This window comes from Lynx rufus, unplaced genomic scaffold, assembly GCF_022079265.1.
Source record: "Lynx rufus isolate CCGP_SWC_20201006 ecotype Redwood Valley unplaced genomic scaffold, mLynRuf1.p SCAF_2, whole genome shotgun sequence".
In the NCBI taxonomy this organism is placed as follows: domain Eukaryota; kingdom Metazoa; phylum Chordata; class Mammalia; order Carnivora; family Felidae; genus Lynx; species Lynx rufus.
Genome location: NW_025814834.1, coordinates 137,244,702 through 137,257,269, shown reverse-complemented (window position 1 = coordinate 137,257,269; position 12,568 = coordinate 137,244,702). Strand labels below are relative to the sequence as shown.

General features: G+C 35.4%; 1 protein-coding gene across 2 annotated transcripts in view; it reads left to right on the top strand.

Moving 5' to 3' along the window:
* The window catches only part of AGL (amylo-alpha-1, 6-glucosidase, 4-alpha-glucanotransferase), an 82,801-nt gene that overhangs the window by 4,595 nt on the left and 65,638 nt on the right, over window positions 1-12,568 (top strand). For both annotated transcript variants that reach the window (XM_047084063.1, XM_047084064.1), the window contains exon 3: window positions 12,285-12,495. In XM_047084063.1, the coding sequence (XP_046940019.1) occupies window positions 12,285-12,495 (211 nt within the window). The remainder of the gene's footprint in view (window positions 1-12,284; window positions 12,496-12,568) is intronic.

The window sequence follows — 12,568 nt, the reverse complement described above, 5'->3', positions numbered from 1 at the left end:
GTGAGTCATTATGGAATCTGACATAGTCTAGGTATTCTAATGTTTCATTTACTGTATATAAAAATTTTAGTTTCAGAGACTTGTACTGGACATCTACAGAGTAGCTGTATACTCTTGGGACTATGCCCTGATCTATCTAGTAGAACATAGAAAGAACAGGATTTTTCTTTTCTCTTTTTTTTCTTTCATCTGTTTTTGTTTTCAAAAATTAATTACATGGGGCGCCTGGGTGGCGCAGTCGGTTAAGCGTCCGACTTCAGCCAGGTCACGATCTCGCGGTCCGTGAGTTCGAGCCCCGCGTCGGGCTCTGGACTGATGGCTCAGAGCCTGGAGCCTGTTTCCGATTCTGTGTCTCCCTCTCTCTCTGCCCCTCCCCCGTTCATGCTCTGTCTCTCTCTGTCCCAAAAATAAATAAACGTTAAAAAAAAAAAAAAAAAAAATTAATTACATTTGGGGGCACCTGGCTGGCTCATTCAGAAAAGCATGCAACTCTTGGTCTCAGGGTTGTGAGTTCGAGCCCCACATTGAGTGTAGAGATTACTAAAAAATAAATAACTGTAATAAAAAAAGATTTTTTTAAAGCAATTAAATTTTGCTAACGTATAAATTGATATTGATGCTTTCAGTTTATGTATCAAATAAGTTATAAACAAAAAAGACATATTTTGAGAAAATAGTAGAGGTTGTAGGTCTTGAAGGGGTTCATAGTCACACCATCACTGGTTTGTTTGTGGTATGTTGCCATGGGTTACAACCCATGATGATACTTAGAAAATATTTTCTGAAAAAGGAAACACAGTTTAACTGTGAGGTAAACATGAGTGAGAAAGTTAACTACTTTTTGGTGAAAATTGATACCATAGAGCAGAGTTGAGCACATTTTTTCCTCTAAAAGTTCAGATAGCAAATATTTCAGCTTTGCGGGCCATTTCTTTTGCAGTTACTCAGCTCTGCCATTATATCATGAAAGCAAACATAAACAACACATAAATGAATGTGTTCCAGTAAAACTTTATTTATAGAAACAGGCTGGATATGGTTTGCTGACCCTTACTGTATAGCAAGAGCATTTTGAGTATGTTATTTTAGTAACACTTCCATCATATGATTTTAGCCATAAAAATAAATACTTACCCTTTTTAAAAAATTGATAACAAAATTTTCCAATCTGTTTAAAATCTTTCCAATAAAGGATTTGGGTTGTTTTTCAAATCATCTATTTAATATATAAATATAGAATATCTTATTAGCTTATAAAAACCATTGTTTATAACAAGGAAAATATATATTTACTAGCACATTTCAACAAAAATCTTTACATAATTTGTGAGTGGGGTTGAAAAGTTAATGTCATGGATTAGTAAACATAGTCACTAAGAACTTTTTCCATTTGAATTGGATATCTTTGTGTTTTATTTTTTCAAGTCTGATGCAATTAAACCAAATATCAATAAACAGAACTTGGAATATTTGAATTACTTTATCATAAAATATTAAACCAAAACTTAAAATTAATGAAATTTCTTTAATCACATTGCTTTCACTGACAGATATTATCAATATTAATTTTTAGTGAGAACTAAAAGATATTTTCCATCCACTAATAGGTAAAATTAGTTATTTAAAATATTATTTATTTACATCTTATCCCATTTTTGTGTTTTGTGATTTATATAATCTATTAAATCATCATACGTGTATATTCTGTAAATAAATAAATATTTATGTTTAGAGAATGCTTGTCAATTTTTTTTCTGAGGGTATACCTCTGATCCAAATACTGTTTTGGGATTTTGGATGAGTTTTAACCTTTGTACTACATGTTCTCTGAATCCTTGTGTAATGATAAAAAAAATATTTGCATAAACTGAACAGGGGGCAGGTTGTCTAAATATGCTCAGACAGCTATTCTCTGATGATGTTTTTACCTGTTCAAAATGATACTACATCTTCTATAGTAAGTTTAATCATTATTTTAGAGATGTAGATATTTATGATTCTCACAATCACTGAGTATTAAAATTTCATGTTTCAATTCCTTGAGCAATTATTTCTCCATCTATTTCTTCATAATTGTACCTCTAACTTTAAAATGATGTTTACTCTGGGAATGCAAGCTGGTGCAGCCACTCTGGAAAACAGTATGGAGGTTCCTCAAAAAACTAAAAATTAGAACTGCCTTATGACACAGCAATTGCACTATTAGGCATTCATCCACGGGATACAGGTGTGCTGTTTCAAAGGGACACATGCACCCCAATGTTTATAGCAACAGTATCAACGATAGCCAAAGTATGGAAAGAGCCCAAATGTCCATCGATGGATGAATGCATAAAGAAGATGTGGTATATATATACAATGGAGTATTACTCAGCAATCAAAAAGAATGAAATCTTGCCATTTGCAACTATGTGGATGGAACTGGAGGTTATTATGCTAAGTGAAATTAGTCAGTCAGAGAAAGACAAAAATCATATGACTTCACTCATATGAGGACTTTAAGAGACAAAACAGATGAACATAAGGGAAGGGAAACAAAAATAATATAAAAACAGGGAGGGGGACAAAACAGAAGACACTCATAAATATGGAGAACAAACTGAGGGTTGCTGGAGGGGTTATGGCAGGGGAGATGGGCTAAATGGGTAAGGGGAACTAAGGAATCCACTCCTGAAATCATTGTTGCACTATATGCTAACTAATTTGGATGTAAATTTTAATAAATAAATAAATTAATTAATTAAAATAAAATAAAATAAAATGATGTTCACCCAATTATAAAATTACACAAGTGTGTAGGGGCACCTGGCTGACTCAGTCAGTAGAGCAGTGTGTTTTTTATACCACATCTTCTTTATCCGTTCATCAGTCGATGGACATTTGGGCTCTCTCCATAGTTTGGCTATTGTTGATAATGCTGCTATAAACACTGAGGTACATGTTTCATTCTTGTGCATATCACCATCCAGTTTTCCCAGCACTATTTGTTGAAGAGACTGTATTCCATTGGATAGTCTTTCCTGCTTTGTCAAAGATAAGTTTACCATATTCTTGTGGTTCCATTTCTGGATTTTCTATTCTGTTCCATTAATCTATATGTCTGATTTTGTGCCAATACTATACTGTCTTGATGACTACAGCTTGGTAATATAGCTTGAAATCCAGAATCCTGATGCATCCAGTTTTGTTTTGCTTTTTCAGAATTGCTTTGGCTATTAGGGGTCTTTTGTGGTTCTGTACAAATTTTAGGATTGTTTGTTCTAGCTTTGTGAAAAATGCTGGTGGTATTTTGGTAGGTATTGCATTAAATGTGTAGATTACTTTGGATAGTATAGACATGTTAACAGTGTTCTAGTCCATGAGCATGGAATGCTTTTCCATTTCTTTGTGTCCTCTTCAATTTCTTTCATAAGTATTCTATAGTTTTCTAAGTACAGATCTTTTACCTCTTTAGTTAGGTTTATTCCTAGGTATCTTATTGGTTTTGGTGCAGTTGCAAATGGGATAGATTCCTTGATTTCTTTTTCTGCTGCTTCATTATTGGTGTATAGAAATGCAAAGGATTTCTGCATGTTGGCTTTATATCCTATACTTTTCTGAATTCATGTATTAGTTCTAGCAATTATTTGGTGGAGTTTTTTGGGTTTTCTACAGGGTATCATGTCATCTGCAAATAGTGAGTTTGACTTCTTCCTTGCTAAGATGAATGTGTTTTATTTCTTTTTGTTGTCTGATTGCTGAGGCTAGGACTTCCAATACTATGTTAAGTAGTAATGGTGAGAGTGGACATCCTGGTCTTGTTCCTGACCACAGAGGAAAGGCTCTCAGTTTTTCCCCATTGAGGATGATATTAGCTGTGGGTCTTTCTTATATGACCTTCATAATGTTGAGGTATGTTTGCTCTATCCCTACTTTGTTGAGGGTTTTTATTGAGAATGGATGCTGTATTTTGTCAAATGCTTTTTCTGCATCTATTGACAGGATTGTACAGTTCTTATCCTTTCTTTTATTAATGTGGTGTATCATGGTGATTGAGTTGCAAATATTGAACCAGCCCTGGTAAATAATTCTTTTAATGTACTGTGAACTAATACATGAATTCAGAAAAGTACAGGATATAAAGTCAACATGCAGAAATCCTTTGCATTTCTATACACCAATAATGAAGCAGAAAAAGAAATCAAGGAATCTGTCCCATTTGCAATTACACCAAAAACAATAAAATACTTAGGAATGATTTGCTAATATCTTGTTGACAATTTTTGCATCCATGTTTATCAGGGATATTGGCCTGTAATTCTCCTTTTTAGTGAGGTCTTTTTCTGGTTTTGGAAGCAAGGTAATGCTGGCTTTGTAGAATGAGTTTGGAAGTTTTCCTTCTATTTCTATTTTTGGAACAGTTTGAAAAGAATAGATATTAAATCTTCTTTAAATGTCCCCTGGGAAGCCATCTAGAAAAGATTTCAATAGATCTATATAGATGCATAAAATTGACAAAACAGAATAAAAGTAGCTATGTTATTAAATATATTTTGATAACATGACTTATAATGACTTTGTAATATTCTAGCTTACATAATACCATTTTTGTACCACAACTTATCTAATCATTTCCAATCATTAGATATTTAATTTGTTGTCAGTTTATTTAATTATAATAAATGAAGCTGTTATGAATATAGCCTATGTTTACATCACTGATTAATTCTTAAGAAAATACATGTCTATATGAAATTACTAAGTCAAACATAAGCCTTATTATATTCATAGAATATTTATGCCAATTATAGAAAATTTTGTATATATAGCTACTTGGAAAAGAAAGTATAAGTTTCACTGTACAATGTGAGAAATAGAAGTGAGTCCCTGGATTTTTGCAGTTACTTAATAATACCATTTGGGTAATTTGTTTCTTACTTGCTAAAACCATTTGCTATGAAAAATTTATATTCATTATTTAGTACAATCCAAAAATATGGTTAGCAGGACTTATCACTAAATTATAATTTTTTGCAGGAATTCCTAGAACTTCCATCTCTCACATTATCCATACTGCAGTATGCCAGAGTATTCATATTTATCTAGGCAAAGGTAGAGGTGTTTGATTGGATTACAGTAAGTTGAAAGAGTCCATCATTCTCCCAATGTCTTTTGTTGAGATATTTTGCTCATAAAGACTAGCTTATCCAGTATTTAATATTGTGGTGTAGAATTTACCATCTGTTGAACATCATTGTGAGGATTTACTTCTACAAGAGCAATTTTAGAAATGATGTGACATGACATATCTGCATGTTCTGCATTTCAGGATTTGCTTGGAATCAAACTGGCATTCATTATGTATATATAAATAGCAGTTCATGATGATGTCTATGCTTCATATCCACCACAACAGGGTTTGTTGTAGCTTTCCCCTTGCTTATTTGTAACGTCTTTCTCTAACACTGTGAAGTCTGGGGCACCTGACTGGCTCAGTTGCAGGAGCACATGCATGACTCTTGGTCCCAGGAGTGTGACTTCAAGCCCCACAGTGAGTGTAGAGATTACTTAAATAAATAAAACTTAAAAAAAAATAAGAAAAGAAAAGAAAAACCTGGCTTTCATCACTTTTATTTTTGAAAGATATTTTCACCAGGTATAGAATTCTAGGCTGATAGCTTTCTTCTTTAAGTTATCGTTGACCTTATAATGCAGAGAGTAGAGGCACTGACCCCTCATGCAGCCAAAAATCCAAGTATAACTTTAGACTCCCCTAAAACTTTATTAATAGCCTACTGTTGACCAGAAACCTTACAGATGAAACATAGTATGTATATGTATTATATGTTGTAATCTTATAGTAAGTAAGCTAGTGAAAAGAGAATGTTATTAAGAAAATCATAAGGAGGGGCACCTGGGTGGCTCAACTAGTTAAGCATCTGACTTCAGCTCAGGCCATGATCTCATGGTTTGTGAGTTTAAGCCCTGCATTGGCTCGCTGCTGTCAGCACAGAGCCCACTTGGATCCTCTGTCCCCCTCTCTCTGCCTCTCCCCTACTCATGCTCTCTCTCTCTCAAAAAAATAAACTTTTTTAAAAATGATAAGAGAAATTTTACATTTATAGGACTGTACTGTAAAAAAAAAAAAAAAAGTGTAATTAGACCTGTGCAGTTCAATCCCATATTGTCTAAGGATCAACTATACCTTTAAAGATACTGTTCCACTGTTTTCTTGCTTTTGTTGTTTCCCATGAGAAATCTGCTATCTTTATCATTGTTCCTCTGAACTTACTGTGACATTTTCCTCCCCTCTGGCTACTTTTAAGATAGTCTCTTTGTCACTGGTTTTGAGCAATTTGACTTTGATGTTTCATAGTGTGATGTTTCTTGATTGGGGACTTATTGAACTTCTTTGTATCTATAAATCTGTTGTTTTTATCACATTTGCGTTTTTTTTTTTTTACCCATTATTTCTTTAAATACTTGATATCTCCCCTTTCTTCTCCTTTGAGGACTCAAATTACCTATATATTAGGCCACTTGAAAGATCAGTGATGCTTTTTCAATTTTTTAGATTCTTTTTTCTCTGTTGGTTTCATTTTGCATATTTGTGGGGGTTTTTTAATGTTTGTTTATTTTTGAGAGAGAGACAGACCATGAGCAGGGGAGGTTGCAGAGAGAGGGAGAGACAGAATCTGAAGTAGACTACCAGCTCTGGAGCTTCCAGCACAGAGCCCGATGCAGGGCTCAAACTCATAAACCACGAGATCATGACCTGAGCCAAAGTTGAAGGCTTACCCAACTGAGCCACCCAGGTGCCCCTCATTTTCCATATTTCTATTCCTGTGTCTTGAAATTTACTAATCTTTTTTTCTGCCATATCTCACCATCTATTCCATTTTTCATCTCAGACCTCGTAGTTTTCATTTTTAAATTTGACTTGGATCTTTTGTTTTTTTTTTTTTTAATATTTTCCATGTATTTACATAACTTTTTGAGCATATGGCATACAGTTATGATAACTGATGTCGTTCCTTATCTGCTAGTTCAACATCTATGTCATTCCTTGGTCAGTTTTCATTAATTGATTATTTTCTTTGTTATGGGTTCAGTTTTCTTGCTTCTTTGTGTGTCTTATAATCTTTGTTTGGATGCCAGTCATTATGAGTTTTACCTTATTGAGGTTTACCAAAAATGCTGGGTGTTTTTGGATTCTTATAAATTTTTTTTTTTTGTTTTGGAATGAAGTTAAGTTACTTGGAAATATCTTAATACTTTTGAGTTATACTTTTATGATTTGTTAAGCTAGTTTATGCCCTGTCTAGGGCTCTTTGTTCTCTACTCCTAAAGCAATATCCCCTGAATTTTCTACCCAATGCCTCATGAATTATGAGTTTTTCCAATCTGGCACTTGATTTTTCTAACCAAGCACTATTCCTGGTCACAGACATGCACTGATGAGTACTCTGCAAAGTGCAGAAGGGAGACCTGCTGCAAATCTCTGGAGTTCTGTCTTTGGGCACTTTTCTCCTCCTCACTAACTACTCTTATCTATAAACTAGCTGCTTTGGTCTCAACAGATTCTTAACTCTATCTTCTCAGCTTAGGAAGTTAGCTGAGCTCTGCCTGGGTTTCTCCTCCTTGTGCCTCAACCTGGACATTCTTTCAAGGTAGTAAGAAGGGGCAGTTATAGGCTTCACTTTGTTTATTTTCTGTCTCTTAGGCATCACTATACTTTGTGGCCTGATGTGTAGGCTTGAAAACTCATATATGTTTTCTGGTTTTTCTTGGTTTCTTCTTTCAAGTTTCAAGGAACAGCATAAATCCAATCCCTGTTATTCATTCCATCTTTGCCAGAAGCAGAAGTCTCAGGTCCTTTACATCTTCTGTTTCCTCTATGTGGAATGCCCTACCGTAGATATCTGTGTCATCAATGCTGTCACTTCCTCTTTCTGTTTAGCAGTTTTGTATTGGATGCTGGACATTATAAATGTTCTGTTGCCATATCTCTGGATTTTTTTGTCTTCCTTCAAAGGAGTGATGCCCTGACAGCTCTTTCTGCCCATAGGTCCTATCCCTGTGTTTTAATAAAACCACCTTTTTTGTACCCCCCCCCCAAAAAATAGAAGTGATGTCTTTTATTTTGGCATTTACATTATCTGTGGATCAGCTTAATCCTTTTGAGGATTAAGAGAGCCTCTTAACATGGGGCTCAATCCCATGAATTGTGAGATCATGACCTGAGCCAAAATCAAGAGTCTGATGCCCAACCAACTGAGCCACCCAAGCACCCCCCTTTTGCGGCTGTTTTAAGCTTTGACAGGATAGGAATAGTAGTTTTTACTCTAGGACTATATTAGCCTTGCTACATAACACATGACTCTTTTGAATACAACAGGTGTTCAACGAAGTCTCTTCACTCTGAAAATTATAATGTCTCCCAGGCCTGAGTGAGTTCTGGGAATTGGTCAATTGATAGCTCCTAGTAGTTGTTCTTTGCCCAGCCTCATGGATTCAAACACTATTCGTGTGAGCCTGGTATTCAGGCAGACTCACGATGACCCTTGGTAATTTTCTAGAGCTTTTTCTTTGCATGGTTTCTTCTGCACCATACTCTGCCCTGAAAATTATAGTTTCTTCACCCTCCTCAAATTCTAATCTCTGTCTCCTCAATTCAGACTACTATTCCTGCTTCCTGTGTCACAGCACAGAAAGTTCTCCTACTTTAAAGCTAGAGAATTCATAGGAATCACCATTCTCTTGGGCATCACAGTCCTTCACTCCTTATTTCTGAAAACAGTTGTCTCATTTATTTCTTCTAGTTTCTCAGCGGAGGACAAATCTAATACCACTTACTCCATTATGGCCAGAAGCAGACATAATCAGAATGATATAATCAGAGTGATATAATATACAAACTGATTTAATACACAAGTTAGGTCATGTGACTTCTCTGATCAAAACTGTTCATTGGCTCCTCATTTCATTCAGAGAAGAAACTAAATTCTTACTGTGGCCTACAAGACCATGATCCGGCCCCCCTGTTACCTTTCTTTCCTCGTATTCTACTACTTCTCCCCGAGCTTATTCCAGTCCACACATACTGAGTTTCTTGTTATTTCTGGAATCACCAAGCTTGCTTCCACCCCAAGTCCTCTTGGTTTCCTCTGCTTGGTCAATTCTTTCCATGGACGACCATGAATAGCCATGTGGCTGATAACTCCCTGACTTTTCTCTAGCTCGTCAACTTTTTAATATTAAAAATTGCTACCGCCTCCCCACCATCTCTCCTTTATCCCCATTTTCCTTACACTGCTCTGATTTTTCTTTCTTCTCTTAGCATTTATCCTTCCCTGATATACAGTTGTTTCTTACTTATTTATCATGTTCATTGTTTAATGGCTGCCTTCTCCCTTTAGAACTCAAGCTCCATAAGGGCAGAGATCATTGTCTATTTTGTTTCCTATACATAGTATGCACTCATGACATAATTTTTTATACTTTGTTAGATGTTTCATAAATTGAGCATTAAAAATATAGATATTAGTATGCTTCTCAAAAAGTTTCTTAAGAGGTAAAAAATTCCAGTTTTAAAATTAATAAACCACAGAGATGAAGAGTACAGTGTGGGGAATATAGTCAATAATACTGTAATAACATTGTATGGTGACCACACTTACTGTGGTAAGCATTGGGTAATGTGTAGAATTGTTGAATCACTATGTTGTACAACTGAAAGTAACATAACATTGTATGTCAAGTGTGCTTCAAAAATAAATAAAAAGTAAAATAAAATATTTTTTTAATTTCCTTAAGCTTAAAGATTATAATCAGCAGAACTAAACTTTCCTGCCTTCATTAGTTATTATTGCCCATCATTAATTGAATTGTTATCTTCATGATTAAAATTTCTAAGCCTTATATTTCTTTTTTTATTAGGTTTTTTAATTTTAATTCCATATAGTTAATATACAATGTTATATTAGTTTCAGGTGTACAATAGTGATTCAACAATTCTGTACATTACTCAGTGCTCATCATAAGTATACTGTTATTTGCTTTATATTTCTAACAGACTTTACTGTAGTCAGAATTTTCACATTCTGGTATCAAGATATAAAATCTTCCCAGAATCAACCGTAATTTTATTTTATAGTAAAATTATGACTATAATGTGTTAATTTTTTTTTTTTGCCTCCCATGGCAAAATACTTGCAATACATTATAGATGTCTCAGATACATTTTATTTTTTTTTTTATTTTTTTTTTCAACGTTTATTTATTTTTGGGACAGAGAGAGAGCATGAGCGGGCGAGGGGCAGAGAGGGAGGGAGACACAGAATCGGAAACAGGCTCCAGGCTCTGAGCCATCAGCCCAGAGCCCGACGCGGGGCTCGAACTCACGGACCGCGAGATCGTGACCTGGCTGAAGTCGGACGCTTAACCGACTGCGCCACCCAGGCGCCCCTCAGATACATTTTAATAGAAATACCCTAACTTAGGCAAAACTGGGAATGTTTTGGCCCTCAGTATTCCAAAAAAGACTTAAATACTAAAACATGAGGATGCAAACTAGTGTAGACATGGTGGAAAACAGTATAGAGGTTCCTCAAAAAATGAAAAATAGAACTACCATATGATCCAGAATTCCTCTACTGAATATTTACCCAAAGAATATAAAAACACTAATTTGAAAAGATTCATGCACCCATATATTTATTGTAGCACTATTTACAGTAGCCAAATTATGGAAGCAGCCCAAGTGTCCATCAATAGATTGATAAGGAAGATACGGTATATAATGAAATATTACTCAACCATTAAAAGTAACAAAATTTTGCCATTTGCAACAACATGGATGGATCTAGAGAATATAATCCTAAGTGAAATAAGTCAGTCAGAGAAAGACAAATACCATGTGATTTCACTCTATGTGGTATTTAAGAAGCACAAAGAAAAAAAGAGACAAATTAAAAACAGATTCTTAAGTACAGAGAACAAATTGATGGTTATTAGAGTGAAGGTGGGTAAGGGGAGGGGTGAAATAGGTGAAGGGGATTAAGAATACATGGGGCACCTGGATGGTTCAGTTGGTTGAGCATCCGACTCTTGGTTCTGGCTCAGGTCATAATCTCGCAGTCATGGGATCGAGCTCTGCATCAGGCTCCATGTTGAGCATGGAGCTTGCTTGACTCTCTCTCTCCCTCTCTCTCTCTGCCCTTCCCCCACTTGCTCTCTCACTCTCTGCCTCTCTCTCAAAATAAATAAACTTTAAAAAATATATTTTAGGGGCACCTGGGTGGCTCAGTCAGTTAAGCGTCCGACTTCAGCTCAGGTCATGATCTCCTGATCCGTGAGCTTGAGCCCCGCGTCAGGCTCTGGGCTGATGGCTCAGAGCCTGGAGCCTGTTTCAGATTCTGTGTCTCCCTCTCTCTGCCCCTCCCCCGTTCATGCTCTGTCTCTCTCTCTCTCAAAAATAAATAAACGTTAAAAAAAAATTTAAGGGGCGCCTGGGTGGCGCAGTCGGTTAAGCGTCCGACTTCAGCCAGGTCACGATCTCGCGGTCCGTGAGTTCAAGCCCCGCGTCGGGCTCTGGGCTGATGGCTCGGAGCCTGGAGCCGGTTTCCGATTCTGTGTCTCCCTCTCTCTCTGCCCCTCCCCCGTTCATGCTCTGTCTCTCTCTGTCCCAAAAATAAATAAATGTGGAAAAAAAAAATTAAAAAAAAAAATTTAAAAATATATATATAGTTTAAAAAAATGCACTTATCATGATGAGCAATGAGTAATATATAGAATTGTTGAATCACTATATTGTACATGTGAAAATAATGTAACACTGTATGTTAACTATTCTGGAATTAGAAAGATTTCAAGTTCAGTAAAATTTCATTTTGTTTTTCACTTTAAAGCTATCCTAATTTTCTAAAAGTACTCTCAATAAACTTGAAGACATGTTATTAAAAAGGAAAAAAAAAAAAGAACTTGCATATCCCAAAGTAGCCATGCAAATAGGAATCAATTTCCAGGAGGAGAGGAGAGGGACAATACAGAGCAGGACAGTTCTGTGTTGTATACTGTATGTTAAAATATACAATTCAGCTAAATTAGATTGCAGAATAGTTCCAAAACCAGCAGTGTTGTATATTAGCATATATATATTATATATATATAATATATATAATATATATATTTAAAACATAGTTGAGAAACCATAGTTTTTGTAAAACCTTAAATAAATCATTTATTTATTAATGTGGTAATTTAAGTTCTTACAATGAGTTTATTGAAATGTGCTTTTTGTTTAGGGTTTGAACTACAGTTCCGACTAGGCCCCACTTTACAGGGAAAAGCAGTTACTGTATTTACAAATTACCCATTTCCTGGAGAACCGTTTAATCGAGAAAAATTCCGTTCCCTGGAATGGGAAAATCCAACAGAAAGAGAAGATGATTCTGATAAATACTGTAAACTTAATCTTCAGCAAGCTGGATCATTTCAGTATTACTTCCTTCAAGGGTAAGTCAGGTGTCCTATATGTTGGGGGGAGAAAAAGTTAATTCATTCTATCTAGTTAAATTATCTAGCTTGT